The sequence below is a fragment of the Lissotriton vulgaris genome, chromosome 7 (assembly GCF_964263255.1).
Source record: "Lissotriton vulgaris chromosome 7, aLisVul1.2, whole genome shotgun sequence".
Taxonomy (NCBI): domain Eukaryota; kingdom Metazoa; phylum Chordata; class Amphibia; order Caudata; family Salamandridae; genus Lissotriton; species Lissotriton vulgaris.
The window spans coordinates 1,322,543,871-1,322,570,859 of record NC_141695.1 but is presented as its reverse complement, the minus strand read 5'-3'; the positions used below and the strand labels follow the sequence as shown (position 1 = coordinate 1,322,570,859).

The window sequence follows — 26,989 nt, the reverse complement described above, 5'->3', positions numbered from 1 at the left end:
TGTGCAGTTCTTAGCAAATTACTTTGATCTACCTGGTCGTAAAGCATAAAAAAAGTTGAATGTAAATAAAATGTGTAAAGTCTGACATGTTACACAATGCCCTGAACTGCCTCCTAACTCGCCACCTTAACATTCAGCATTGGTAATGTGCTAGGTAAAGACCAATTCATACTGTGTGAATTATGTTATCAAATTAAAAATATAAATATAAACATGAAAGCATTCAAATATACTAATAAAAACGCCCCCGAGGAAGCCTACATAATTAAAAACCATGAACAGGTATCTGTAGTTTTCCACTACTGTCCAAGCAGGTAACTGAATACTAAACTAACTGAAAGAGGAGGTAACAGTGAACCACATCTACCATGATGCATTGGGGAGGACTGATGCAAATCGCTAGAGTGGAATCACACCTCTAGAAATGTTTCCCAAACCGTTTTTTGTCAGAATCTCCGGGACTAGTGGTGGGGCTCTAGATGCCACGCGCGGGGCTCATTTCATAGGCACTGGGACTAGCAGGCCCAGGCAAGTCATGTTGTGGCTACTAAAGATAGTATGCGTTGCAAATCAGAATTTCTCCTATTCTGCACTAAGTGTGTGGTTCCAGATAAAAACAATAGATAAGATAACACCTTGTTAACACTAAAGTCAGAAAATCATGTTTACTGGCTGATGGGAGAACCATTTGCTAATACTTTGCATGCGAGTAGCTTACTGGAGGGACACCATTGAACTTTTCTTCACCTGCCAATAGGAAGAGGGTTGGCTCTTGACGTATGCTGCCTCTCAACCTCTTATCTTTTACATTCTGTCTTTGAAACTCTTCGAAACCAACTAAGTAGAAAACAATGATTACGCTACTGTTAGATCAGCAGGTGAAGAGGCGCCAGAGCCCAGGGTTGGGAGGGCCGGTCTGCACGCCAATGGGGCTGCCTTTAACTACCCTCAAGCGAGGGGCATGGGAGCCCCTTTTCCTTGTTTGCAACTGGGCCCATTGCAGAGTTAAAGATGGCGATAAACCTGCATCAGACTGCTTGGGATGTAAAAAGAAAAACAACATTGGCTGACAAGTGCATTTACAACTGCTGACGGACCAAGGTAGCATCTTTACTCTGACTCTGATGTGAGGTAGCATAGAGCTTACCCTGGAAAGACCTCTCCAAATGTGGTATTTCTGCATTTGGTGATGGGTTTACCGGTCCTTGTATATAGTCACACATTTTTCATCCAACTCTGACATTCTTTAGTGTGGACTGTTCTAATTAAAGTTATGAAATAAGGAAATGTTTTCATCGTTAAGTTAGCCCATGCCATTTTTTAATACAATCTACTGGGAAGCAAGATTTCTGAGATGCTGCCATCAAGGTGGGGAACGGTTGCCTGTGCATTGGTGAAATACACCAGTTTCTTGGAAGGTGGTCCTCTGCAGAGCAGGTCAGAGATACTCTTGAAGTGACGCACACCTATGATGGGAAGTAAAACACAGCAGCAAACAATAGGGCACAATGTAGCACATGGAAGCGAAAGGATGGACGTGGCACCCAGCAGTTGTTCTTAAAGGCCACTGTAGTAGTAGTGGAGCCAGCATGAGTTGTAATTGATTGAGGTACGCCATAGGTCGTGGTATTTACTCTTGAGCCATTAATACCCGGGGCATTTTCGGTTATCCAGTTGATATAGACTGAGACGCGGGTGTAAACCCCAGGGTAATTAGCCTGAGCGCACCCATTCCCCCAGCTCACAATTCCAACAAGAATCCAGGCGTTGGTAAATTTGCACACCAAGGGACCGCCCGAATCCCCCTGCAATAAAAAGGAATACAGTTAGGCTTGGGTGAAATTCCCATTACACCAGCGTAATTTTACACAATTTATATGACGGCTGTTACACGAAATTCCCGAAAATACACCATTACACCAAATTACGCCACGTCTGCAGCAAACTTTAAGCATGACAGCACAGAAACAATGCGAATCACTAGAACGCAAACAGCTGTTGTTTGTGGCACTCCTGGTTTTGCTCTATTTTTCTTAAGCACAAAAGGCGTCTTTGCATCTACAATAGACACGTTTCATACTAAAATATAGCTCTAAATGCCACTTTTGCATTTTGTGTAACTTCAAATAATTTTTGCATAGTTACCCAAAAGCAAATTAAGCTAATTTAACAAAAAACCCTATTTGCAAGAACGTCACTCGCACTCTCTACACACCCTAACCTAACCTCCTGCTTTACGCCTTTCAGATTTCAGAACAGTGTTTCAACCCATTCTCCCATTGTCAGTATCAGCTGATCTCTGAAACAATTCTTTGTGGCTCACAGCTATCTGAACCCTAAAAGTTCGTCATGAAAAGATACAAATCGATTTTGCATAAGTGATCTCAGGAGCAAGGCTACTGGGAAACTTACTGATAGAATGCAGCCGGCCCGCAAGCTCCTGCAGCAGACACGGGAGAGTACGTATACACAAAGGGGTCGATTATGATTGCGGTGAATCCGCATCTTCCGGGCCGGTGGAAGCCACCGCCGGCCCGGAGGATGCGGATTCACCGCTGCGGACCTCGAAAACACCCCCGCCAGATCATGATGGAGGTGGGATCAGCGGCGGACGGCAGGTCTGTCCGCTGCTGATCCGCGGGGTGATGACCGCAATTTGGTGGCGGTGTCTGCAAGACACCACCAGCCAAATTACGATGTGTGTGCAAACATGCTTTTCCATGGCGGCTTTCCCACCATGGAAAAACATGTGGACATTTGCTTCTGGGGGGCCCTTGTGGGCCCCCAGGGTGTCGGGGTGGGGGGTGCACATGGGGGGTACCTATGGTACCCCCCTGCATTTGCATGCACAAAGCGGCAGGCACTGCGCAGTGCCTGCCGTCTTGTGCATGCAAATGCAAAGAATGCATATTTAACTTTGCGGCGGGTGTTGCTTAAAGCAGCACCCGCCGCAATGTTAAATAAACAGGATGTGACGGCCAGGGTGGCGGTCACATCTTACTTCCGATGGAGGGAACGCCGCTGCCCCTGCGGACGGTCCTTCCACCTCGGGGTGGCGGACAGACGCAAGTCCGTCCGCCATCCTAATCGACGTCAAAGTTAGGACACAGTTAACCATATTTGGAAGGAAATCAAGTTTCAAATACAGCAGTAGTAGTGAACAGTGGTAACTAGGGACGTGGGTCAGTAGTGACTGTGTAAAGAGACTCCAATAGACTACAATCCCTCAGATTAAAAAATCACGTTCAGGGAGTAGAGGATTCTCCTATCTGGGCACCTTTCATTGGAATGCCCTTCCAGTTCATACACTGCCTGAAGCTGCATTGGAGCCCTAGCATTGTGCTTCTGGTGCCGTGTGTTTTGTACGCAGTACAATACTGAGGTGAAATGCTAATGGGCTCTTAATTTAGAAGTTTACATGGCTCTTATGTTTATTCTAGATATTGATATCTCTTAGGCTTTATTAAAGTGTTGTTATGTATGCAAACTGATGTATTTTAAGATCAGCAGTCTTAAAGGTGCTATGCGGCTATGCCTTGACTGCTCAGTCGATATACTAGGGGCCAGATGTAGGTGGCCAGATACCGGTCAGTAACGGCCGATTTCGGCCGTTACCGACCGGTATTTGCAGTTTCAGATGTTGGGGGCCTAGGGCCAGATGTAGGTAAATCCCATTTACCGATTTTGAAATACCGAATTTTACCGATTCGGTATTTCAAAATCGGTAAATGGGATGTAGGTCCCAACATCTGGATATGTTACCGAATCCTTAAAAATTCGGTATTTACCGATTAGGTAAATACCGAATCGGTATTTGCTATAGAATCCTATGCGCCTTGAAGCCCATAGGATTTAATTCAAATACCGATTCGGTATTTACCGAATCGGTAAATAGCGAATTTGTCAAGGGTGCAGGGGGTGTCACTTTGACACCCTCTAGCACCCCCAAAACGGGCATGTGTGCAATGTGGCACACAGACATGCCCTAAGGGCACGTCTGTCTGTCACATGGCACATGTGTACATGCACAGATGTGCATGTACACAGGAATCGGCATTTTACCATGGATTTGTATTCCATGGTAAAATACCGATTCTGTAAGCCATGTGCCAATGGAAAATTGGCTACCCACATAGCATTTTCGGTAATTTTACCGAATCGGTAAATATTTCCGAATCGGTAAATATTACCGATTCGGTAATTATTACCGAATCAGTACTTATTACCGATTCGGTAATAATAACGATTCGGTAAAATTACCGAATATGTGCCCCTACATCTCCATAGCCCTTTACCGATCGGAAACGGCCGAAAATCGGTATTTTCGGCCGATTTCGATCGGTAAAGGGCTACCTACATCTGGCCCCTAAATATTACAGATTCGGTAAATTTACAGAATCGGTAAATTTACCGATTCGGTAAATTACAGAATCGGTAAATTTACAGAATCGGTAATAAGGGATGTAGGTGGCACTGACAACAGTGCCACAGGCCCTTAAGAATTCGTTATTTACCATCAAATACTATTTGAAGGTAAATAATGAATTCCTGTGTACATGCACATCTGTGCATGTACATCTGTGCCATGTGGCACATGTCACATGGCACACAAGCCTGAATCAGGGGTGCAACAGGGTGTCAAAGTGACACCCTGTCCCCCTTATCAATTCGGTAATTTTGCCGAATCGGTATTTACCGATTCGGTAATTGCCATTGGTTTCTATGGGCCTCAAGGCCCTTAGGAATCAATGGCAATTACAGAATCGGTGAATACCGATTCGGTTATTACCGAATGTTACCGATTCGGTAATTAATTCGGTAAAAATACCTACATAGCATTTACCGATTGGTAAATACCGAATCGGTAAAATTCAGTATTTACGAATCGGTAAATACTAATTACCTACATCGGGCCCTAGGCTCTGTAAAATTCAATTATGCCAGTGTTATTCACATAAATTTGGGTTACACTTGTTACACACAATTCCCCAAATGATGGCACGTTGTGTAATTATGCTGCAATTCATGATAGAATATATTACAGAAGCTTGGGAACAACGCAAACAACCAGAAGGCTTGAAGCTGTTGTTTGCGGCACTACTTTTTTGTGTGTTATTATTTAAGTGAAAATGTGACCTTGAGTTAAAAAAATGAAACCAGGACACATTTTATGCTAACATATAGTGATACATATTGGATTTGCATTTCCTATAACTACATGCAATTTTCCATCATTTTCTTGAAATTTTACGTAATTATGTGAAACCAAATTTTGCAAATTATGCACACCCTTATGAGATACTCTGGAGAGTAAAGGTAACTTTTTATGGCCACCTTTCCATATCAGACTGGGGAACCAGGTGGCCTGGTTTCCGACTGATCTTTGCAACCTAGAGCCTGACAGGAGCAAAATTGATCATGGCGGGAAGTCCCTTCTCTCTCTGAATGCCAAATCCCCCAGAAGTGCCAGGGGTAGTTTAATTCCCTCCATATGTGCCCAGTAGAACTATTTATTTTGGTGCAGTAGTAACCATGGACACATCAAACACATCTTATAAGATTGACTGCAGAGAAAGAAATCATTGTTGGCACGAGCAACGAAGATAGAGTGAGGTGGGCATTGTTTCTTAACCTGGCAAGCATCCTTTCCGCCCTCTGTGTATCCAGCACATATCATGTCATATAGTATACCAGAGTATGACCTCTTGCATGTTGCAGTGGGAATGATAGGCACTGACACCTCCTGGAGATACCAGGGATAAGGCAGAGTGGCTGTAGAGAAAATGAAAAAAAAAATTGTATCTTTAGTTACCCAAAGCAATTTTCCTTCAAATGTTCAACAGATGGACCATATTCATCTTTATCAAGCCAATTTCTGTGTATTCAAATGTTTTCTCACAATAAGACAAAGCATTCCAACTAACCAATAACCATTTATAACCCATTTCCCCCCTTCAGCATCATCCCCAGGCTGCTGCATTGGGAGAAGTCCACTCAATAATTGCTCCCACCTGCTCGGTCTATTCAGTAGTATTAATTTATTATAGCCCTCTCTTCAATATTGTGTGGTGCTAAGATTCTCTTCCCCATCCTCATTATGCTAATAATTTTAGATCCTTTAGTGCAAAGGCGCAAAGGCACAAAGCACGCATTTTTGAGTTCCATGCAAAGGGCGATAAAAGGGTTCCAAACTTTCAAAAGCTTGGATTCTGTACCTAGCAAGTTATGTGCATGTTTTCCATCACTAGTATCTGCCACATTCTGTGGAACTGTAGAGCAATCACAACATTTTTCCAATGTGTAGTGTGATCAGTATTTTTGTGGCCCATACCATCTGTAATTATCACAGCTAAGGGTACCCCCAATATTTATTTCTTTTAGGTCTAGAGGAGGGGGAAAGAGCAGTAAATACACTGTAGAGAGACCTCTGGACTGACCTATCTAGTTTCAACAAGTTGGTATAACTCAAAATAAACGTTTTTCTACAAGGACACAGCAAATCTAGTATCAATACATACAAGAACCAATGTTTTAGGCTTTATTTATCATTTATTCGTTCTTAGTTTGTATCTGAAAAAGCCATTTTTTTGTTATTTTTCAAGATTTTACAAAAACGAAAGTACACATTTTATCATTCATATATTATCCAAAAAAAAGGTGATTTATACAATTAGTACACAGTACAAAATTTCATATAGCCCCCCCTAAATATTCCATAATAAAAGTAAAGCTAAAAAAAAGGCAGCTTTATTTATTCATCCATGTCAGTCTCACCAATCATACTACTCATACATACTATCTCTTACATACTACGCACAAGGGATCTAGGAAAACAGACAACCAACCAAGTTTGAAAAAGCCCCCACGGGGGATATTATTTAGATGTTATACACAGATGCCAATCCCCAAATTTTCGTTTGCTATCCTTCTTTTGGGGATCCTTCTCAGTTGGATTTTCAGTTGTCTTTGAGTCTCCTAAGTACGTTTCGGTGCAAAAATAAAACTATGCCACCTTCATCAGGGCCAATAAATATACAATATCCTTGGAGGTAGGGGTATCTTCACATCTACTTATCTTGTAATAGCTGCACTGTTGCAGGTTACGTAATAGGGTCGCAATTATTTATTTTTCCAGAAAAAGCTCTTATCTGCTTTCACCAGAGCGGCAATGCCTTGTTCTGTCTATCAAATAATCGTATCTTGTAAGGAATATAGGGACAACAGGCTCTTCTCTTTTCTTCTTCCTTGCGCACTGATAGGAAGATTCTTTTTAATTCAGTCTGTCTCAGGGGGAGGGCGATCCTGTTGATAGATATCACCGGAATGTTTTTCTATTTCGTAATTGCTGGAGTTTCCACCCAGAGCATGTAATCACTCGTGTGGGTGGCTAGTGCTATCCTCCGATAGCGTCGTCTTTAGAGCAGCTGACCGGTCAGTCCAGAGGTTTCTCTACAGTGTACAAAATCACATCTGTAATAGCAGTACATAGGTTAACTTGCTCATACCCTCCAAATTGAGGGGGGGGCTCCTACCAAAGTCAAAACTCTGTTCCTCATGGTGTGGTCAAATGGGCTGCAATGTGATTGAATTGTTTGATTAATGTTAACTCCACTTTACCTGTGAGACAACTACAAAGGTCTATCCACAGGAGAAATGATGAGAATGGCCCAGTGCTCCACCAGTTGGTAGCAAAAGAGGATGGTTAGGTACTGAAGTATAGGGAGTTAGAATACCTGTTTTTAGATTTGCTCAGACCATGCCCCAACCCTTTGAGCCCATATTTCATTATGAAAGATCAACGGAGTTCTAGTGGTTTAGTAGAGAGATGTAACAGCAGAGAAGTGAGTATCAATAGGCTCGGGCATTGCAGTGGCTTATGCTTAGCTTGCTGTGTTTTTGTGGAGATTTTGTGGTGTTTTGCAGAGATGTTTTAAATGCTGTGTCAGTGTGATGCTTAATGCAGAGAAGTTGAAGTTATTTAGCAGGGCAGAAAAGGCCTAAGATCCAGGATGGTAATAAAAAGTGCAGAATATACTATATTGTAATTGTCTGCTAAGTTTTTGTGGTGCTCGTTTATCTTTGCATTAATGTGAGGTGTGGTTGGCAGAGGGAATCCTAGTGCATAGCTGAAAGCTGTACTAATCTAGGTGAAACCCAGCAGGTCAAGGTTTCATTTGAGTGTGAATTAGAGTAGGCTGAAAGGTGCTGTATCGTAATCTTTCTTTTGTGTTCGAATACTATTGATTCTTTAAAGGAGCATACAAGTTATTTGTTGAAATTGCTTTACGTTTTGTGTTGCGTGCTTAGCATAGAGAAGAGAGAGTTTGTGAAATTATAAAGGAGGGCGAGCTGCTGCGAGGAGTGAGATTGACTTTACAGTGTGCCAAACTGAGATTGGTTGATAGGCGTGGAGACGCGCTTTTATTGGTTGTCGATGACATAGAGTGCTGTGCTGGTATTGGCTGTTGTTGCAGAGAGAGAATTGTGGGTAAATAATTATTTCCTGGTTCGGAACAGATTTCATATCATATAATCTTTATTTCGATCACTTAAGATCATAAAAGACATTTCCAAATAAAAACACGAAACCCAGCCATTTGGGGGTGACAAACATGATTAGATATAAAATAAATAAAAACATGCATTGTTCTATTAACAAATACTAAAATTCATATTGGTTAAAAGAGCACAACACTAATTTCCAATAAGGGACCGTACTACTAACTAATTTAAAACCTAAGGAAGTACAAACAATGATAAGCACAATTATTTGTGATGAGTTATTGGCAAATATTTACAAATTCATGCAGCATTGTATATTAGGTCGAGATATATATATATATATATATATATATATATATATATATATATATATATATATATATATATATATATATATATATATATATATATATATATATATATATATATATATATGGGAAAAAGAGATCACCAGCATTTTACAGAGAGCAACCCAGCATCTATGCAACTTGGTGCTAGCAACAAAATATTAACCTGTCCATTCCTATATATTTTATCTTCCTATACAACCGTTGTTGTGACAGGCTTATTCATCTTTGACATTTTTTCACGAATTAGCCACATCCAACTTAGAAATTTGGCAACTGCTATTACATACGGTACTTCAGTATTGTTTAATAAAATTCTCATAGCAATAACGCTACTCCTAACACCCATATTTCTACATAGTGGTTGCAACCATTTTCTCTGTGATGCCCGATACTCTGGGCTAACAAACAAAATATATGGATATGTCTCCTCACCCTCTAAACACAGCTTGCATATACAGTCATTTTCTATATGCCATTTTGTGTGAATGCATTTACAGGTAACGAACCAACCAGAAATTGAAAATATAGGCGTCTGTCCCTAGGTTTGGTGATGGTATCTCAAAAATGCTCATAGAGAGGATGGGGTTTAAACTCTAGAAATTTGCCTATCAGGGAAGTGGACTCTTAGGTAAGTAGACTGTTCCTCTCCACCATGGACCAATATAGACTTTTCAATTCGTTTTTTGAAGGGAATTGTTGACCCTCTGGGTCATCCTACAAATGTCAAACTCCCATACCAATCAGCATTGTTTTGACATTTTGCAACCACCTAATGTTACATGTGGTGTCAATAACTCGAGGGTAGTCCATATTCTACGCCAGTACGCAATTGGACGAAATTTTTTGACTTCAACCAGTCTACTGCAACCTAGTTTCGTGATGAGCCTCAACTAGGCCTACCAGTGCTAGGGGTTCGCCCTTCTCTGCACAAGTCCTCAGACAATAGAATAGAAGTTGGCACGGAAACTGAAATATAAAACAAAGTACTTTTATTAACATCAAGAGGTGGAACTACATTCACACAACATCCTTCGGTAGTGTATGAAGTAGCACACTGAACAGACAGAACATGGTCCTTTTATACCCACACAGGGGCTCAGAAGAAGGCCGTACAAGTACATAAGAGAAGGTTTACATACATAAAAGGACTTACAGAAATGCATAGTCAACAGTGGGGCTGAGCTTAGCAGTTTGCTAATTACTGTAAAAATACACTGACAGTTACAGACTAAGACATATGTGAACAGTTGCAGTGTTTTATGCACAAAGTAGCATAGTCGAAACATAGTCTGTCCATTAGCAGAGTACAAGAGTAAATGACAGCAAGGAAGGACAGAGCACATGGTGAGCACATGGCAGATAAGATGGCTGCTGAAAACAAGATGCCTTCTGCTAAATGCTAACCCCTATCACTGCCAAATTACAACACTAGTTTATGGAAAAACAAGGGGGACCCTAGAGGTGGCCGTGGACCAAGGGTTTGAGTCAATTTCTAAAAAATAACGGTCCAAAGCAGTTTCAAAATTACGTGGCAATAACCAAACAAACCATAATAGGCTGCTCTATATTCATCCAAGTCCAGCCAGACAAGGAGTTTATTATCATAGTAATAGTTGAATTTTGTAAGATCTTAGTGCATGAGCAACATTTCAAACATAGAGAGCACAATCCTGTGTTTTACTCGGAACACATTAGAGAGATAAAGGAAAGTTTTTTGAAAGAAGAAAGGAAGATTTCCAGGCAAAGGAGAAGTGAGCAAGCTGGACACTTTTTAGATCAGTGTTGCAAGTGTTTGCCAGAGTAGTACATCCAGAACATAGTACAATTTAGTTTCACCGTATGGCTACTTAAAAGGTCGACGTTTCGATCCCGCGCTCAGGATTAGAATGGGATCATCATCAGGACTGTACAAATTAAACTAAGCCTGGTAGGAACAATGATGCGCCTCGATTGTGCGGGTAGCTCGTCCCTTGGTTGGGCGGAGTGCTTTCCACGCAAGACTTGTTGGTTTGGTGGAGTCGATTAAATCTTAATAGAGCTAATAGCCCGTCCGATTGGAAACGGGACTCATAGGGCTCAGTGTGTCAGGATAAATACCGACTTCCTGGATTGGAGCGGTATAGCAACGTTGTTTCTGTAGGTGTGCACAATTTGAATCAGACCCGGTAGAGATAAGTGGTCCTTAGATAAGTTGAATCCGCGACGGAGCAATGTCCATGCGTCGCTGATGGCCTGGCAGTAGGCCATCAGCGACGCATGGACATTGCTCATGTACTGTGCTTACATTGATGCAAAATCTTGCCTGAAATGGAGACAATATATCCTTATCATCAATCAAGTCTAATATTCTATTGAGTTCCATTCTTCTTATATTTTTTTGGATGGCCTCTATGAGACTGATTGGTCGATAATTGCCTGGGCAGGAACGATCGCCTTTTTTATAGATCGGTAAAATCTCGGCACCCTTCCAGGAAGTTGGAATCGGTGCACCACTAGAAATTATAAGTGTATACTCTAGCCAGAGAACCCTATCATTTTGAAACAAGTCAGCCCATACGCCATTAGTGCCTGGAGATCTACCACTGGCAACCAAACCCAGCGCTGTTTCTACTTCTCCCATTGCAAATTGTAATACAGTGGCACAGGTTGGTGCAGTGTAGACATCCTCATTCTCACCCTCTGCCCCTAGGGCAAATTGTGATGCATAATGACAGACCCACACCTCTAGTGCTACATGGTTGTGGGGCACGGGTGCTTGTCCCCCTTTCCCCCATTTTACCTTTTGCCAAAAGGACTGTTGGTTCCTCCCTTTGCTTGCCTCATAAAGGTCCGCCCATTTCTGCTCATCCCAGTCCGTTTTTGCTTGGTGCATTACTGATTTAGACTTCTTCCGGGCAAGCTTAGCTAGACCACAATTGTTTTATTTAATAGCAAATGCCAATAATGTAAAGGCTGCCCTACAGTTCTTATTATACAAGTGGCATTTTTGCTCTTCTGTTTATTCATGCCCCTATCTGGTTTTAGGAAAAAAGTTCTAAAATTACAATATAGTTCTTCATGCAGATCCGTAATTCTATAGTTTAGCTCGGGCTTTTTGGTAATAGCACATAGCTCTCCCAGTGTTTTTGAAACTGCAGTCCTTATACCCATGAGTGCTTGCTCATTACTCACTATCTTGTCCCATTTTAGCCTTCTCATGTTATTGCATAACTGAACCTCTCCAGTAAAACATAGCTGGACCGTGATTGGTGGTTGGGCTATACCCATGGTTTCCATATTTAGTAAAAGGGGATTATGGTCACTTTCAGCTCTCTCCAGAATCTTCATATCATGAATTAAGTACCAATATTCCAGATTGAGAAGTATATAGTCAATTCGGCTTCAGCTTACACCATTATTAAATGTGTCGGCTCCCTGTTTGTCTAGGGTGTGCGACCATTTACAGCTCTAAGCCCCCTCTCCATACACAATGCTTTCATTTGAAGAGTGGCCTCCGTCCACCGTTTTATTGGGGGCAGCTCTAGGATGGGAACACTCCATAACATGTCTTCTTCATCCGTCAATTTAATATCTTCATTATAAAAGGGGTTCAAAGGAAGTATTAAAATCCCCTGTAATAAATTAGGCTTGGGACACCGGTCAACCCCCCCCCAAAGTCGTCTAAGATGTCAACTGTGTTAGACTGTCTAGACTGTCTACCGCCACTAAGACCCCGTGCATAAACATTAACAATATTTATGCGTGTGTTGGAATTAGCCTTTAGACTAATGGCCATAATATCTGGGCTGTCAATCGTGGTGGTACATATCCTCCCATATGGTTAGACCCCCTGACGGTCTGCCCTTTTGCCCATGCATTGGTGGTTTATAAAAATTTAGGTATCCTAACCGATCTATTGGTTTGGTAGACCACGTCTCCTGAAATAAACAAATCTCATTCTGCTCAATTAGTTCCTGCCAGTCCATTGATTCTATCTTAAACTGTAGCCCTGCAATATTCCAGGACATATAGGATAATAATGTAGGTGTGGTTGGTTTTGTCATTTCTATAGTACCAGTCTGTTCAAATAGTTGATCATTCCTTTCTTTCTTATTCGATTGTACAATATGGGGCACAACTATCCCAGTATTACTCTCGGGAGTAGGATGTTCAGGGAGAATTCGTCAATCACACTGGCCTAAGCCACTAAGGGGAGAAAACCTATTCTCTATTATTACTCCCATGTATCCAAAATTACCCAATGTGTTATGTTTTGCGGCACTACCCATCGCGTGTGCACTCATTCCGCCAACTTTGGGATTCAATACATATGATGGTTTGTAATGGCTGCCTTTTTGCAGGCTCTTTGGAGAAGGAGAATGATGGAGAGTGACTCCAGCCTATCACCCCCATAGCATAGGGATTAGGACTATAAACAGGGACCCTGTCTTACATATATTAGGGCATTTTCGTGCCATTTTCCTTAAAGTAAGGCTTATGAATTTAAGTTAGGGGATAGATATATAAGTACTAGTTATGATTTGCTCATTTGCTAACATGCTGGGCTATTTTCTATGGAGCTATGCATATTGTGGGCTCCGTAGGCCTTAAACGAGACAGACTCCATTTTGCTTTCTGCCCGGTAGCCGAGAAGGCTTTTTAGGTCAAATGTAGTGTTTTAGTTTCAAGCTGTTGTTCGCTTGGAGAGAACCGGTTCAGGCTGACCCTTATCGAAGGAATGTATTTTTCTCCACTCCGAAGACACAACTTCAGGCCGGCCGGCTGGGAACGTGTCCTTGGTACGGGGAGGTACAAGAATTTGGTGGGCGGCAGGTTACTGGCCGTGAATTTCCATGAAGGAACGGGCTTTGATATTAGCGAAGGTGTTAGTCAGTTTGTCAGTTAGTCCGTAGGCGGCATCTAGCCGTTAGCATCTCTGCCATTATTCATCTTATGGTGGACAAGTCGCCATTTTTGAAGTCTGAGAAAGATTTAAGACCGAAACTCTCTGAGAAAGACTGAACGAGAAGCAGCGCGGAGCGCACTGACAGAGAGAGAGAGAGACGGTAGCTAATAATCAGCAAGGCTCCGGTGTCCTGAAGGGAAGCAGACGAGGTTGAGCCTAGCGGTGCAGACGTGTACTTGTGACGGCTGGGGTGTGACTGCAAGGCGAGCCAGGATACAGAGACGAGAAGGGAACCTAGATGACTGCCGAGTCCAGACTTCCCACTAATCAGGTGACCTCTGCCTAACTCTAATAGAATGTGCACTCTAATCTTTACCTTTTCTTTGCAGAATGTATGTTGCATAGTAATGTGATTGGTGTCTATTGTTAATAAATACCCTAATTCTTATAGAATTATTGTGTACCTGGTGTTCGTGTTCAATCCTGGTAAACTTTATTCCTAGTTGAGAATTGTTTATGTGAACGGATGGGAAATCCCGATCAGGTAAATGGTGATCAAATAAAGAGGGAGTGAGTGGACCTTTGATGCCAAGAGCAGGGAGTACACTATATAATCTGGAACTATATTCAAAGTTATTATTGTAGTTTTATCCCAAGTAGACCACTGAGATATTATCCCAATAATTGTTCATAGGAATGTGGTTGTCGTTGATATGCGGCGTTAGTGAGAGCACTGGGGGGGATTACCAGTGTGTATACCCACTGGATTGTGGCTTGAGTAAATGAGAGCACTAGGTAGTCGAACTAGTGTGTAGTTTTGCAGGATTGCAAACACTTTGGAAAAGGGAGCATTGGGTTCTGCAGGCCCGTGTGTAGACGCACCGGATTGTGTGTCATATCTGCCCTAGGGTAGAACGGTCTGGGTCGGGGTGGCCGCGAGACCAACTGATGTGAATAAGATATTGTAGAAAATCCATACATGTATATTGTCATTCCCCATCCTTAGGTGCGACCTATATATATATATATATATATATATATCTGTATATCTATCCATTGTAAATACGATCTGAGGAGGGAAGGTGAGTACGTTTTGGCTGGGTCATAGGGGCCCCTGGGGGCTGATCCCATCTAAACAGAAAATCCAGCCATTACATCTGGCGTCACAAACTGTTTACGAAGCCTGTGTGCATTGTGTTGATTTTATCCTGTTGGTTTGCGCTCGGCTTATAAGTTTTGAATTTTGTTTATAATTTGTGTATTTAAATTTTTGGTGTTAATATGTTTGCGAAAAAATCATCGTCGGTTTTTAAACTGCCGATTCAGATTCCCGGCTGGGAGTCTACGCCTTATGAGGCTTTGGCCCGTGTGGGGCTGATTCTACTGGTTTGAGTGAGAATTGGTCTTTGTGCTTGGAGCAGGCGGAGCCTGCCGATGTGGTGTCGTGCTTGCAGAAAGCGCCAGTAGTGAAGGGTGATGAGCTTCCTATTTTAGGACGCAGAGGTTGGATTGTTCTTAATGCTTACAGAATATTGCATGAGAGGTTTGTTCAGCTACAGAAACAGTTTAAAGATACGGAAGGACAGTGTGTTGAGTTGCAAAATGCGCATACTTTGTTGCGTTGTCAAAATAAATTGCTTGCCGACAAACTTGAAACATATCAGACCATTGCCGAAAGGGCTGCGGTCCGTATTGCACGATATAAGTATAAACATCGTCGTGGACGTGTGTCTTCACGCAAAGTGCGTATGGTTGTAGCAAAAGCTGGAATGGATTGGAACCCCGATGAGTGGGACGGTAATATCTGGGATTCTCATACTTCTGACTCCTCGGCGGAGGAGGGTGACAAACGCGAGTCTTCTCGCTCCGGACGTGATTGTAAATCTGCTTCATGTATTGATTCAAGTCCTGATTGTGACCGTGCTCGTTCTTCCCGTGTGGATGACGTAGCTTGCCCTGATTGTGCTGTTAAATCTAAGATGCGGGCTTCCTCGGAAGCTCTTCCCGCAGTTTCTGCTCACCCGATTTTTCGACGAAAGTTACAACAGGCCCCTGGTAATCCGGGTGGTATAGCTCTTGATTGTATTGAAGACTTTACTCAGCAGGAGGTTAGTGATATTTTACAACGATTTCGACAACGGCCTGGTGAGGCCTTGCTTACCTGGATGGTGCGTCTTTATGAACTTGGCGCTGCTGGTATTATGCTCGATGCTGTTGATTGCTTACGATTTTGCTCTTTGAGTTCTGATTCTACGATTCAGGATCATTTTCGGAATTATAATGGTGCTGGTCAAATTTCTTTGCTCCAGCTTGCGTCTGACGGCTGTAATCATAAATATCCAACTGAATCTGATTGGCCTACTGATGAGAAGCCGTGGTACACTCTGCGCGATGCGTCGCAACGTTTAAAAGAGGAAGTCATGAAAACTGCTATCTTCCTTAGTACTGCTGATAAGTTATTGGATGGTCTTTTAACATCTTCTGTGCGTAATCGCATTATCCGTTCTTCTCCTGTTGCTTACAAGCAGGTCATGATGACATTATTGATTAACCAAACTGGCAATCCTTTGTCTGTTGTGCTTGAGTCTGTTCGTCAGTTTGGTGAGCTGGGTGAATGGTTTAAACCTGAACGACAATCTCGACCTGAGGGTCGTACTGGTGGTGACTATAAGTTCTCTAGACGTGACATGTTCCTTGCTCTCATTGCTGATGGTGTCAAAAGGGAATACATTGATGGTGAGCCTAATAATCGCTTATGGGACATGTTTCGTAAGCGTGGTTTGGATCGAAAGGAGGGTGCCCGTCGTGTGCGAAAGAATGAGTATGATCGTGGTTCGGATGACAGTGGTGATGAGAGACGACGTGTGAATTCTGATCGCCGTGATGATCGGCGCTATGAACGTGATGGATCCCCTCGTCGTAATGATGGGAGGGGGAGAGAGGATGATCGTGAAAGGGGAAGAGATGATCGTGTTTCTAACAGACGACGAGATGCAAGGAGTTATTCCCCTGACGTGAGAAAGAGGGAGGATCGTAACAGACTCTCTGACCGTAACTCACAACTTTTTGAACCTGACACTAATCCGTTTCGTACTGGAGACGGATATGAACAAGACATTCTAATACCTAAGAAAGCTGAGAACATTTACCCTGATTTGTCTTGGTTGACAGAACGCAGGAAAAATGACTAGGAAATAGGTCAAGCTCCGGTACGCAAGTGGGCCCACAGAGATTACAGACCCTATGTAGATATTGAGATTTTTTGGAAACATCGTAATATCCAAAGGGCCCGAGCGTTAGTTGATACTGGGGCGGAGGCCACTTTAATTCATGGTAAATCGAGAAAATTTCATGGACAGTCTTTTACGATCACTGGTCTGGGTGGTAAAGAGACACCCGCGGTTCAAACTGCACTCGAAATTAAAATTGGTAGAATTCCTCGTAGAGAATACTCTGTGTTGGTTGTGCCACTTTTGGAATACATTATTGGAATTGACATTTTGAAAGGTATGACTTTGCATTTGGATGATGGATGCTATCAATTTGGTACACGACAGTACATTTCGACCAGACCCGTACGGGTTGGCCGTTTACGCATGCCACCTATTAAAATACCTTTAGCGACGAAAGTGATTTCTCAAAAGCAATATCGCATCCCAGGTGGTCATGAAGAAATTACCGCTACGATTCAGGATTTGGTTGACGCGGGAGTCATTACTCCGGTCACATCTGCTTGGAATAATCCCGTTTGGCCTGTGCGCAAAAGTGACAACTCTTGGCGCATGACTGTTGATTATCGAGAATTGAATAAAAATACACCTAAATTGACTGTTGCAGTGCCTGACATCGTCACACTGATTCAAAGAATTCAAAAGCATCCGGGTACGTGGTATGCTTCCATTGATATTGCTAATGCGTTCTTTTCAATTCCGATTGCCCCCGAATGTCAGGAACAATTCAGTTTTACATGGAATGGGCGTCAAATGACGTTCCGGAGTCTTCCTCAAGGCTATGTACATAGTCCTACGATCTGTCACCGGCTGGTGGCGGAGCATTTGTCTGAAGTGCCCACGAATCCACAAGTTCAGGTTTGTCATTATATTGACGACATTTTGATTCAAGGTGAAACGCAAGACCAGGTGCAGTCCCATTTTGATCAGATCATTGACTGTTTGCGAGCGAAAGGCTGGGAAATTAATCCTGACAAATTACAAACTCCATCCCAAGCTGTGAAATTTTTGGGAATTAATTGGCATGAGGGTCACAGAGAGCTGATTCCACAGGTTAAACGAAAAATACTTGATTTTGCTGTTCCCAGAAACAGGAAAGAAGCTCAATGCTTTATTGGTTTGTTTGGATTTTGGCGTCAGCATATTCCCCATTTGAGTCAAATCTTAGCTCCACTGTATCGAGTCACTCGTAAAAAGAATGCGTTTGAATGGGGTGAACCTCAACAGACTGCTTTTAATTTGGCTAAAGAAGCTATTCAGTATGCTTTGGATTTGTGGCCTGTGAGTGAAGGTGATGTGGATTTGAATGTGTCCGTGGAAGGCCTGTATGCCAATTGGAGTTTGTGGCAAAAGCAGGGCAGACAAAAAGTGCCATTAGGTTTTTGGACCAAAAAGTTACCTGAGGCTGGTGAGCGCTACTCACCTTTTGAAAAACAGTTGCTTGCTTGTTATTGGGCTCTGGTGGATACCGAGCAATTGACCCTAGGCCATGCTGTGATTTTAAGGCCCGAAATTCCCATTATGCAGTGGGTTTTGAGTTCACCAAAATCCCATCGAATTGGACATGCTCAGGAGGCCAGTGTGATTAAATGGAAATGGTACATTCAGGATAGGGCACGTGTGGGTCCGAAAGGTGTGGCGGTTTTACATGAGCGAGTGGCGCAGGCGCCCTCCAATGAGACTGAAAGTGAGTGTTCGGTTCCCGTAGTGCAGGAGTCTCCCGTGAAGTGGGGTAAATCATTTGATGATCTGTCCGCGGAGGATAGAAAACATGTGTGGTTTACGGATGGTTCTGCGAAATTCATTGGTGACAAAAGACATTGGAAAGCTGTTTCGTATAACCCGATTACACAGAAATTGTTGAGCACGACTGGAGATGGTAAGAGTAGCCAATATGCTGAACTCTATGCAGTTTACCAAGTTTTGAAACAGGAACTACCTGGTACATGTCATATTTTCACTGATTCCTGGTCCACTGCAAATGGACTAGCGGTGTGGCTGCCAACATGGCATTCTCATAATTGGGAATTGCATTCAAAAGAGTTATGGGGCAAAGAGCTGTGGCAAGAAATTTGGGAATTGCTCCCGCAGAGTACTGTAACAATCTTTCACGTGGATGCTCATACTCCAATTGACTCCCTTGACAAATTTTTCCATAATATTGCAGATGAACAGTCTAAAATTTCTGAGGCAGTGGTTGACATGCAGGATTCTGATTTGGCGGGATTGGCGAAGTGGGCCCATCAGAAAGCAGGACATTTTGGAGAGAAAGCCACTAGCAGGTGGGCTGCCGATAGAGGAATTCATATTCCCTTTTCTTTAATAAAAGATGTCATTCTACATTGTCCCATTTGTCAGCATTCTAGGAAAAAAGAGGTGCCTCAGATTGTTCGAGGTCACTTACATCGAGGTAAATTGCCCGCCCAAATTTGGCAGATTGATTATATTGGTCCGCTCCCTATGAGCAGAAATTGTCAATATATTTGCACAGTGGTTGATACTTATAGTGGCCTTTTGGTCGCTTTCCCTTGCAAGAACGCTACTCAAGTGAATACAATTAAAACCCTGGAGCTAATTATTCTGTACTATGGTGTCCCATTCCAGATTCAATCAGATAATGCATCCCACTTTCGTGGAAGATTGGTGCAGGAATTCTGTACGGAAAATAATATTGATTGGGTGTTTCATATTCCATATTACCCACAAGCTTCAGGATTGATTGAGAGAATGAATGGCTTGTTGAAAGAACAGTTGCGCAAGTTGACTAATGACCGTTACAGCCAGTGGAGAGATGTCCTACTTCAAGCCTTACTGATTTTAAATAATCGTCCTTTGTTACATGCTGAATCTCCTTTAATGCGTTTGTTTCCTCCACATGTTGATGCGAAACCCAATTCTATATCAAATACTGTCATGTATTGGGAAATTACCCCCGGTGCTTTGGCTCCATGTAGAGCAACCCCTGGTTCCGCAGGCCTCGACCTGCATGCTTTAAATGATGCTAAATTTCCAGGAAAGGATCGAATAATTGTTGAAACTGGCATTGGTGTCTGTATACCTGCCGGCAGCTTTGGATTAATTGCCCCTAGATCTGGCCTGGCCCTGAAAGGTGTACAAGTGCTCGGAGGAGTAATTGACAGTGATTATCAGGGAGAGATTAAGGTTCTCCTGCTTAATAGCAGTGAGACGGATTTGTTCATCAAAAAGTCTGACCGTGTTGCTCAGTTACTGATTATGCCTGTTTTCAGTGGTGAGATCAAAAAAGGCTCTGCCCCAACGTTGCTAACTGTGCGAGGACAAAAAGGCTTCGGATCGTCTGATCTTCCTGGAGCTAAGATATGGGTGCAATCGCCTAAAAATCCTCCTGAACAGGCTGATATTATTGCGACCGGTCATGACAACACCGTTTTGGTGATGAAGCCAGGGAAAGATGGCTGGGAAGCTGTCCCAGCTGATAAATGTTACTTACGAGAATGATTAAGGTCTGTGTTTGTATTCTTCCAGATCATTCTTTGGATTGCTGCTGCAGGATGTGTCGGCGCTGGACTCCTTTTGGCCTTCTACGCCGGGAGAGGAGAGGATCTACCGACGCCGGTTGATGGGATAATACGAGCCCCGCGGTCTGCGTGGGCAACTTCGACTAATTTTTGGATTACACTCGCAAAGCGGGTGACGAACTCTCCACATTTCTGCCTTACGCCCATGAAGTCCGTCACTGACATTTTAGCGACCTGCTTGGTTGCTGTCCCTGCATCCACTGAGACTTTACGTCATATTTTTAATATATCTAATGCCCGACCTAATGTTATTCTGGGTGATTTTGCGGCCCATGAATTTTGTCCCTCATGTACTGCTCTTCCAGACCTTGATGTCCCTATTCATTCCCGCATTACTACTTTTAATATTACCCCTGGAGACCTATGTTTCATAATGACTTGTGACCCTAAATCTATTACTGAGTGCTTGAAGCTGAAGCTCCAAGCCGCTACTTCCTTTTCAGCTCATCAACGTTTGTTATGTTCAAAGAGACTTCCGAATTCATGTCTTTCAGTTAAAAATAATATGACCTGTAAACGTTTATTAGTAGCCACTAGCCATTATCGTTCAATGCTATTGCCAGCTGGATGGCTCTTTTCCTGTGGGAATTCATCTTGGCCCTATATTCCTGCGAATATTTCTGGTGGCCCATGTGCCATCACTAGATTGAGTTTGCTAATGTTTTCTTCACATCCTACTTCACATTCCCGTATTGTACGTGATTCTATGTCATTGCATGAAGATTGTGATTCCTCTGTTCATCTCAATTCTAGATCAGAGTACCTTGGTTTAGCTTTTTCTATTATTGGAGTGCCTGCATTGGCCGTTTATAATGCCAAAACAATCGGCAAAATGGCCTGCTGGATGGTTAAGTCCATTAACCAAACTTCTACTGTCTTATCTGATCTCTTATTAGACGCCCAAGGTGAACGTAGAGCTATTTTGCAGAACAGGGCCGCCATTGATTATCTCTTGTTGAAACATGGACATGAATGTTCTGATTTTGAAGGTCTATGCTGTTTTAATTTGTCTGACCATTCTAAAGCTATTCAATCCCATATTGACAAACTCCATGACTTGACTGCAGAAATTAGACAACATATAGATCAGGGTTTCTTTGACTGGCTTTTTAATTGGCTCCCTGACATGCATTCCTTACGACAGATTTTAGGGGGGGTTATTGTTGCTATTTGTGTCCTAATAGCTATTTGTTGCTTTATTCAGTGCATCCCTTCCCTGCTGCAATTCTTTAGACTTAGCAAGGGTCGTAGATCAGTTAGTTTTGTTTCATATTATTCTTCTACCGATGTTAGTTCCATTTAGTTTGTGGTTAATAGACTGGAGTCAAGGGGTGTAATGTAATGGCTGCCTTTTTGCCGGCTCTTTGGAGAAGGAGAATGATGGAGAGTGACTCCAGCCTATCACCCCCATAGCATAGGGATTAGGACTATAAACAGGGACCCTGTCTTACATATATTAGGGCATTTTCGTGCCATTTTCCTTAAAGTAAGGCTTATGAATTTAAGTTAGGGGATAGATATATAAGTACTAGTTATGATTTGCTCATTTGCTAACATGCTGGGCTATTTTCTATGGAGCTATGCATATTGTGGGCTCCGTAGGCCTTAAACGAGACAGACTCCATTTTGCTTTCTGCCCGGTAGCCGAGAAGGCTTTTTAGGTCAAATGTAGTGTTTTAGTTTCAAGCTGTTGTTCGCTTGGAGAGAACCGGTTCAGGCTGACCCTTATCGAAGGAATGTATTTTTCTCCACTCCGAAGACACAACTTCAGGCCGGCCGGCTGGGAACGTGTCCTTGGTACGGGGAGGTACAAGAATTTGGTGGGCGGCAGGTTACTGGCCGTGAATTTCCATGAAGGAACGGGCTTTGATATTAGCGAAGGTGTTAGTCAGTTTGTCAGTTAGTCCGTAGGCGGCATCTAGCCGTTAGCATCTCTGCCATTATTCATCTTATGGTGGACAAGTCGCCATTTTTGAAGTCTGAGAAAGATTTAAGACCAAAACTCTCTGAGAAAGACTGAACGAGAAGCAGCGCGGAGCGCACTGACAGAGAGAGAGAGAGACGGTAGCTAATAATCAGCAAGGTTCCGGTGTCCTGAAGGGAAGCAGACGAGGTTGAGCCTAGCGGTGCAGACGTGTACTTGTGACGGCTGGGGTGTGACTGCAAGGCGAGCCAGGATACAGAGACGAGAAGGGAACCTAGATGACTGCCGAGTCCAGACTTCCCACTAATCAGGTGACCTCTGCCTAACTCTAATAGAATGTGCACTCTAATCTTTACCTTTTCTTTGCAGAATGTATGTTGCATAGTAATGTGATTGGTGTCTATTGTTAATAAATACCCTAATTCTTATAGAATTATTGTGTACCTGGTGTTCGTGTTCAATCCTGGTAAACTTTATTCCTAGTTGAGAATTGTTTATGTGAACGGATGGGAAATCCCGATCAGGTAAATGGTGATCAAATAAAGAGGGAGTGAGTGGACCTTTGATGCCAAGAGCAGGGAGTACACTATGTAATCTGGAACTATATTCAAAGTTATTATTGTAGTTTTATCCCAAGTAGACCACTGAGATATTATCCCAATAATTGTTCATAGGAATGTGGTCGTCGTTGATATGCGGCGTTAGTGAGAGCACTGGGGGGGATTACCAGTGTGTATACCCACTGGATTGTGGCTTGAGTAAATGAGAGCACTAGGTAGTCGAACTAGTGTGTAGTTTTGCAGGATTGCAAACACTTTGGAAAAGGGAGCATTGGGTTCTGCAGGCCCGTGTGTAGACGCACCAGATTGTGTGTCATATCTGCCCTAGGGTAGAACGGTCTGGGTCGGGGTGGCCGCGAGACCAACTGATGTGAATAAGATATTGTAGAAAATCCATACATGTATATTGTCATTCCCCATCCTTAGGTGCGACCTATATATATATATATATATATCTCTGTATATCTATCCATTGTAAATACGATCTGAGGAGGGAAGGTGAGTACGTTTTGGCTGGGTCATAGGGGCCCCTGGGGGCTGATCCCATCTAAACAGAAAATCCAGCCATTACATGGTTTAACACCTTAACCGCGGCGGTTCTTCCGCCGCGGTGCAGGCGTTCTAAAGGGTGGGCGGGGCTGCGTCGGCTGTTGTCCAATGGCAGCACTGACCGAGTTAAAGAAGAATGCATAAGGCAGTGCTCTAATTTGGCTGCCACCCCCTGTAGTCCAACTCCGGTAATCTACAAGAAATCTATGTATAAAGCGGTTATTAAAGTTTAAGACCATGCAATCTTCCGCCAGCGTTTTCTGACCTGGTCCCAAACACTCTACTCTTCTAGCCATTATAAGTTGCCTAGCGAGCGAGTCCCCCAGAATATCTCCTGTATTTACTTGGTGGGTCAGCCAATGCAAAGACTTATTCAACAATTGGGCAGTTGATTCTGTCTGATCCTGTCGCAATGGTGGGATATTTCCTAATATTATTACAAGCGGGGATGATGCCTCAGGGAGAAATAATGGATGATACGCATCGTGGGGTTGCCTTGGTGCTCCCCCACAATGTGCAGCACCAGCCCTCCTCTGCCCCACCTGCGTTGGTAGTCCAGTACTTGAACCCTCTCCTGTTGTATTAGCTGTTGGGTTTATCTGTGTATTGGGTTTTGGGTTTACGTTCCCACCCTCTTTCCCCTTATTTACACTTGAAACAGAATTATATGCACCGGGACTAGAACCTGGTATAATGGGTTGTTCCTTCGAGGTACCACTTATCGCATATATCACTAGAGTATCAGAATCTTCAGCTACTACAGGGTCTACTAGTTCACAACAACATTTTCAAGGGGGTAATCTATTGAACCTTTCAATTTGTGACAATTTCTCCTCAATTGACAATAATTTGCTTAGTAAGGGGTTTAATAGTACTGTAAATAGTGTCTCAAGCCTTTACCATTGTTCGGAGTCACAATCAGAGGACCAACGGAGTATATATGCTCTTGTTAGGCATGGGCTGCAATGCTGGACCTTGTGCAGCATCCTCAGCCTATAAATCAGAGGTTTGAAGTTTGAAGGGCTGATGCTTTGATTTTGACTTTGGCTTCTGTTTACACTTTTGCAAGGCACCTCCCCTACTCCTTTTGGCCAATGGTTTGTTGTTAGCTACTATAGTCGGCCTGGTTGAGACCACATTAACTCCCGGATCGGGTATTATTGGTGGCGCAATGGGCGCAATAGCTGCTGAGGGCTCTAGAGACATAACCATCGGCAGTGGCACTTCTGGTACTGTTACAGGAGTAGCACTAATAGATTCTCCCATATTAGCAGAGTCACAGCCTGTCAACAATGGTATCTGCTCTCCCATAACCCCAGGCGTAATCAGTCTCCCAGAAACAATATGCAAATGTTCGTCAGTTACTCGAGGGGGTACAGGGGATTTGGCCAAGCTTAAAGGAGCCATTGAAGAGCGTTTTTGCGTAGGAAAAGTATCAAGGGAGAGTTTCTTTTTGGTCAGCTGGATTTCATGGTTCAAAACTCACTTGGCCCTAGTTAAAAATGCATCTAGAGTCCCCACAATGCCCACCCCTAACGATACACATATTTCCTTCCTTTAACTCATACTTTCTCAAAGTATTAAACAACTGCTGCTACACCAGGGTAATAAACACAATTACAATTACTATTCAATTGCTATTCGTGTAGATACCGTAATCGTCACAGTACCCTGAGAATCAAAACCAAGAGCCCTTGACCAGCCCAGCCTCCTCTGGGCTCGGACGGGCTAAGACAGGCCCGCCTTTGGTCTGGGCTTCATCCGTGAGTGACCCGCAGAACGGGGGTCGAGGCTGCGCTTTGTAGCACGATGGGCAAACCTCCACCCTCGCAGCTGCAAGCAATTGTCAGCGTTGTAACCTGGGACATCGATTCCCACCAGGTCGTGTATTCCAGCAAGAAGGGTTGCAGCGGCGGCAGACTGCGGGAGAATATCGCATCAACAGGTAGGGGAAGTAGTTAAAAAGCGCTACGTGGCAAAGAGCACAACCTCCTGTCAGTAAACTGAGACTTGTGTAAGTGCGACCTGCACCGCGGGGGTCGAGGCTGCGCTTTGTAGCACGATGGGCATGCCTCCTCCCTCACAGCTGCAGGCAATTGTCAGCGTTGAACCCTGGGACACTGAGTCCCACCAGGGTGTGTAGTCCTGCAAGGAGCACACCCCCTATCAGGAAACTGAGGCTAATGTGCAAGGCTGAGGCTAGTGTGCAAGCAATTTCAAATTGCGATTGCTGACAAATAATGTTGAAAAATGAATTGTTTTAGGGCCCTACAAGATCTAATTAGGGGAAATGTGACAATATCTGTTAGAAAGGTAGAAGAGGCACCACCTGAAGATAACCTAGGTCACTATAAGACGATAAATATGGGGCTTCACACATGTTTTTCGCTTAACCAATGGCACATGATCACTGAGAAAGAAGGTGCCCAGGCAGTAACAAGTGAAGATTCTGAGAAAGGGAAGGAGAAGAAATGGAAAGGGAAAGAGGGAAAGCTAAAAGCACTATACAATATGAGTTAGGTCAGTGATAGTGACTCTAGTGAATATCTTGTGAATGCATCTATATAATGAGACCCAAGTGGAAGGAGGACGTGACGCTGGTGTTATTGGAACCTTGGAGTGAATACCGCACCTGTAAACACAAATTTTAACTTGATGGAAGTCACCCGCATGAACAACATCCCGATGAGAAAGAGTTCAGGGATTTGTGCCTCTGTTAACTCTACTGTTGTTGTGAACATTTCAAAGGTCTTGTGGATTGATTTGAATATTTTGTCTAATATTGTTGTTCCAAGTGCTTTGTGGACATAATGTGCAAATGCCACAGAATGGCCGGAGAAGTAGCCAATGAAAAATCCACTGACTAAAGGCCCATCGCCCTTGGTGATGAAAAAGAATCAGCATGTGATATTTTTGAAATGAAAGGTATCTCCCAAAGAATTTGATTGGCTGAAGATTGACAGGACGACCCAAGAGCCCAAATAATCTATTCATGTTTATTATGAGAGATTGTTGCTTGTATTCAAGCATTACAGTGGGATAGACTCTTGAGCCTAAATATATGGGACATTTTTTGTCATGGTTTGTGACAGGATTAAGACCTGAAATTAGTATGATGATTCAGCAGCATTTGATTTGTTGGTAGAATACATTGGTTGATAAGATCTTGAAGTATTCAATGTATTGTAATGATGAAATAGAAGTGAAGCAAAATAAATTTAAAGATAAATTGATGGTTACACAAATGAAAGGTGCTCAGAGAGGCAGTCAGAATCAGCCTTTTGTAGGAAATGTTGTTCCTAGGCAACAAGTTTATCAGCAGGGAGTTCCTGTGATGCAAAGTGGAGATGGATTCCGAACACGAGGTAGAGGTCATGGTGTTATGATTGATCCAAGTACTGGGATTGATGCAGCTACTTTGAAGAAAACAAA

At 43.0% G+C, this 26,989-nt stretch overlaps 1 protein-coding gene across 1 annotated transcript in view; it reads right to left on the bottom strand.

Moving 5' to 3' along the window:
- Window positions 1-1,304: 1,304 nt before the first annotated feature.
- LOC147703601 (serine protease 27-like) overlaps window positions 1,305-26,989 on the bottom strand; it is a 269,709-nt gene continuing 244,024 nt past the window's right edge. Inside the window, exons 4-5 of the mRNA XM_086931939.1 lie at window positions 5,633-5,772; window positions 1,305-1,805 (exon numbers count right to left, since the gene is read on the bottom strand). Of these exons, the coding sequence (XP_086788065.1) occupies window positions 1,467-1,805; window positions 5,633-5,772 (479 nt within the window). The 3' untranslated portion in view covers window positions 1,305-1,466. The remainder of the gene's footprint in view (window positions 1,806-5,632; window positions 5,773-26,989) is intronic.